This window comes from Rosa rugosa, chromosome 4 (assembly GCF_958449725.1).
Source record: "Rosa rugosa chromosome 4, drRosRugo1.1, whole genome shotgun sequence".
NCBI lineage: Eukaryota > Viridiplantae > Streptophyta > Magnoliopsida > Rosales > Rosaceae > Rosa > Rosa rugosa.
Window position 1 is genome coordinate 28,953,998 of NC_084823.1, and position 4,704 is coordinate 28,958,701.

The 4,704-nt window shown below is 42.1% G+C and overlaps 1 protein-coding gene across 1 annotated transcript; it reads right to left on the reverse strand.

Annotated features, from left to right (window-relative positions):
• Positions 1–729: 729 nt before the first annotated feature.
• On the reverse strand, positions 730–1,399 carry LOC133743569 (calvin cycle protein CP12-3, chloroplastic). The gene has a single exon (XM_062171546.1). The coding sequence runs from the start codon at positions 1,325–1,327 to the stop codon at positions 926–928; it is 402 nt and encodes a 133-aa protein (XP_062027530.1). The 5' UTR covers positions 1,328–1,399; the 3' UTR covers positions 730–925.
• Positions 1,400–4,704: the final 3,305 nt, after the last annotated feature.

Genomic DNA, 4,704 nt, shown 5'->3' on the forward strand with positions numbered 1-4,704 from the left:
AAGGGTGTGTTGTGCTCTTTTTCCCATTCGACCGAGGTTATTTTTGTTCCACTGAGTTTTTGTTACTCGACAATGTTTTTAATGAGGCAACGAGAGGAGCACCGCGTTTGGACGACACAAGGGGGAGTGTTCAAGTAAATCCAAAATATGTGTCTGACCCAAACTCTAGGTTACTTGCTCTAGTTGTAATAGAGTTTATGTTAGAGATATTCTCGGAGATATTCGTAGATATCCAATCATTGTACGATTATGTTTCCATGTACAATTCTATCTCTATGCTTGTAATCCTCTATATAAAGAGAACCCTATTATCAATGAAAGCACGACTCAATTCTCTCACAATTTATGATTCCCTAAAAAGGTATTTTTATTAAAAATACGTAAAATATTAGATATAGCCTTACATTCTTACAATTAGGGAAAATCAGTCTTTTAATCTTTATTTTGTACCTCACGCGAGTCACACGTAGTAAAATTAACGGTTCTGTGACGGAAAATAAACGAAGGTATAACGTTGACAGAAAACTGGAGTCTAAATATCACTTTGATCACTTTGAAAGTACATGTATTATTTTAAAAGTCCTCGAATAATTCAGAAACTGTTGAAGTAAAAAAACCCTTAGAAAATATATCCATTTATTTTCACTGTTTACTGTAAGCTTCTATTTATAGCTCCTTGGGTATCTCATTAATTTCTTGATATTAAAAAATATTGGGAATATAATAACGTACAAGAAGACCAATTGATAACATTATATTTTCTCCAAAAAAAAAAAAAACACACAATAGTTAGATAGTACACTCGGGTATTAAACTATTAATACACCAAACTTACAAAAAGATCATGCTAATCCTAGTTAATAAATCTGACCACAGCAGCACACAGTGACCAACACCATATTGGTATAACGATGGAGATGGTGGATCAGTCCTCGTAGATTCGGCACTCGTCCGTCTCAGGATTGTCCTCGCAAAACGACTCGAGAGGATCACTGTCCTTCATTTTGAGCCTGAGATCGGCCTTGGCTTGACTCACCTCCTCCACCTCGTCCCACGCCACCTTGCACTCGTCCGTGATCGGATCTCCCTCGCCGCACACCTGCTTGGCTTCCAGAACCTTCTTCTCGATCATCTCCGTCAGCCTCTTCTCCCTCATCTGCGTCCCCTTGAACTTGGCCACCGCCATCACTCTCATCGCCTTCCTCTGCCCACCCGGATTCGTAACCCGAACCGCCAGGCCGGATCTCGCAAAGGACACCGACGCCGCCGACGTTAGATCGTTGGAGAAACGCAGAGTCGAAAGAGATGTGGATGATAGGCACGCCATGGTTGGTTTTTTGAATTTGATCCAAAGCTGCTCTTCTTTCTCTCCCTTTCTCTGTTGTTTCTATTGGCTGGACCTAATAAACAAGTTAATAATGGAAGACCTTGGTTGGTTGGGCTTAACCATGGTTATTATTTAACTCTCACTTGGGGTTGAGTTTACGTAAATACCCCAAAAATTCTAGGGCCTTCTTTTGGTGGACGTTGTATTAATGGTAGGGTAGGTAACAGTCTCTTACATAATTCATGAACCATGATAGAGACAAGTGTGATTGATATACGACATCCTTATCTACAACAACTAACTGTCGTTGGGAAATCCAGATAATGTCCAAAAAGCATCCAATCTTTTGTTCCCAATTTTTCTTTTGGTCTGATCCAATCTTTTATTTTCCTGCACATAGTAATGCTCCCCGTAGCCCACGGTTTAGTTTACCTTCGCTTCTTCTGACTGACCGAGCACATTGGTTTATGGTCTTTGTTTCTTATTTTTCTTCTGGATATATTTTTATGGAAGTTGAGCTTGTTTTAAATGGAGAGGACCAGATGTGTCAATATCACTTGATTCAAAGTGAACATTCTGGAATGTATCTAAATCGCTAGTCCGATATAAATTTGGACAAGGAAATATAGTTGGGAGTGCTAGACGATGAGTCACGTTGTCACACTATTGGTGAGAATGTGAAAGAAGTTCCTGAAGATGAATGATCCTATCTTGTTACACACGCGTTCAATAACAAATGTGGTGAACGAGTTTTTGTGGCAGAAGCAACAAGCAAGTAGAGTAGTGATGAAACACAAAATGGAGTATTTGTTAAATTTTGATTCAAAGTGAATATTCTGGATTGTGGCTAAGTCACTAGTTCGGTAGAAATTTAAACAAGACAATTCTGATAAGTAATCAAAAAGTAGATCTCACAAGTAATATCTTAAAATAAAAAAAATAAAAAAAATAATTCCTCACTAAAAGTGCTATATATATAGTCATTCCACTGAGAAATCAATTTATTTTGGAAAAAATCCAGTTTACTCCCCTGAACTTTGGGCCTAAAATCAGATTGGTCAATCTTTTTGAAAATCGACCTCGCTGCACGGCGGCGCTTGCAGGTGTTTCACCAAAGCCGGAACTGCACCTCCAAATCTTCTCTCTATACCCAAAATTTCTCTCTACACCCAAATCTTCTCTTTGCACCCAAGACCGGGGAGTCGATGCCGCTCGAGTACCCCAAATCCAGCAACATCAGTGTTCAAGATCCCATCTTTACCCCTATAACAATCAATCCCACTCTCAATCACAGAGAAATACAACCTAACAACCCCCATAGTGTTTGAGTACCTCCGACCCACCTTGCCCCAGGAGCTCAAAGCCCTACTCATTCTGACCTTCTGAGGCTCGCTGGCGGCATTGAGTCCCCGAACAACGTTGTGGACGAGTCTGGCGGCTCCACGACCAGTGCGTCACCGTGAAGTGGCCGGAGTCGCTAGAAAAGGCTCAAGACCGCTCGAGCTGCAAAAACTTCGTGGGAAGATAGAGAGAAGTTAGAGAAGCTTGTGCCTACGCCGCCAATTCCGATTGAGAAGGAGGATGAGGAACAAGAAGCTTCAGATCGAAAGGGGTGGAGGTGGCATTTCCGGCCCGTCGGCCTCCAGCTCCAAATTGGGCGAAATTGAGAGATTAGGGCTTGAATCGGATTTGGGAGATAGAGAGAAATTAGAGAAGCTTGTGCCTACGCCGCCGATTCTGATCGAGGAGGAGGACAAGGAAAGAGATGGCGTGATGTGGAGCTTTAGATCGAAGGGAGGTGGAGGTGGCCGTCGATATAGAGAATGGGGGAGGAGGAGGAGGAGGAGGAGAGAGAGAGAGAGAGAGAGAGAGAGAGAGAGAGAGAGAGAGAGAGAGAGAGAGAGAGAGAGAGAGAGAGAGAGAGAGAGAGAGAGAGAGAGAGAGAAAAGAGAAAAAAATTAGAAAAATTGGAAATATCTATTTTGCCCTCCTTGTAGGCTTTAAAATCTGAAAAGTGGGTCCCTATATCGGCTCCAACTCAGCATGTGATGTCATGTTTCAAGCCAAATTCAAATTTTGGACTCGGGTGATGTCATTTGAGAGTATAGGGACCATCGTAATCGATTTTCAGAAAGAGGGACTAATCTGATTTTAGGCCCAAAGTTCAGGGGAGTAAACTGAATTTAATCCATTTATTTTTTATTTTAATTTTTTTTAGCTGAAATGTCAACTTTTATAATTTAGCAACCAGTACCAGATGACACACTCCTATAGAGTTGACAGAAAGAGCCATTCTTGAGGATACACAAAACCCTATTTTAAATACAAATAGAACCCAGCATACCCAAAGCACACCCACCTCTTAGACAGCCTACACACCATTATTTTAACAAAAACCTAGAACCTTAGAGGCATATAAAATAAAAACCAACCAAATTCCCGGCTTTTGCCCACTGAAAGAAATTAGATAATATTAGCAGTCGAGGATGAAAGATCACCCTCCACACCTTTCATTGCATTTGGAGTCTCCACCATATGCACAATATCAGTCCTACCATCCAACTATTCTTCAACAATCTCAAATTCGGAAACAACCTTGCAAGCATCCTCAAAAGCATTTCTATTTCATAGAAACCCTAGCAGCCTTCAAGGCCCAAATTCCTCTGAGCTCAGAAGGAAAACCAGCCTCACCCCCAGCGTTAATCCCGTCGGCAGCCGCCGTAGTCACCCCTGAACCTGAAGATTTAGCCCACCAAAGGCCAGTGTCGATCACCGGATCCAAGATCTGCAACCAGCTTTCACCGCCGCTGCTTGCCTTAACATCAAGGGGAACATATCCCACCTAGGAACTGCCGCCCTGCCCTCAATAGAAGGCTGCAAACCAACGATCGGGCCGAAACATCCACCACCACAGAGCGTACCAACCGCTCGTTCCAAGCCAAGTCTGATCCCTGATCTGATCAGCCATAGCGTTTGCAATACTACCATCACAACCTACGAAAGCTGCGAAGGAAAGAAGGCGAAAGCTTATGCTTAAGGGAGACCTCCGAGCAATCTCGTTGTCACCACCACAGTTTAGACAAGAGGGAGGACAAAGGACCCCTTTCTCAGTCGAAGGAATAGAGCCGCTGCTAGCCAGAAGTAGCCACCGCTGAGAAGCTTCTCAAGTAGAGAGGAGAGCATCTTTTTTTACTCTGTTTCCATTTTTTTAGTTATTTTAAGGGATCCTTCGTGGGACCCACTTTTGATCACATATCGATATATTGACCGTTTACTTTTCAGGGCGAACCAAATATATCAAACATGAACCGTTCATGTTTATAATTGTAAATCACAGTTTTGAATCTTTAACGATTATCAATTTGGCTTAAATTTGA

What these genes read in the sequence shown, in the direction of transcription:
- LOC133743569 (XM_062171546.1), bottom strand. Translation starts at nt 1,327, where the DNA reads ATGGCGTGCCTATCATCCACATCTCTTTCGACTCTGCGTTTCTCCAAC.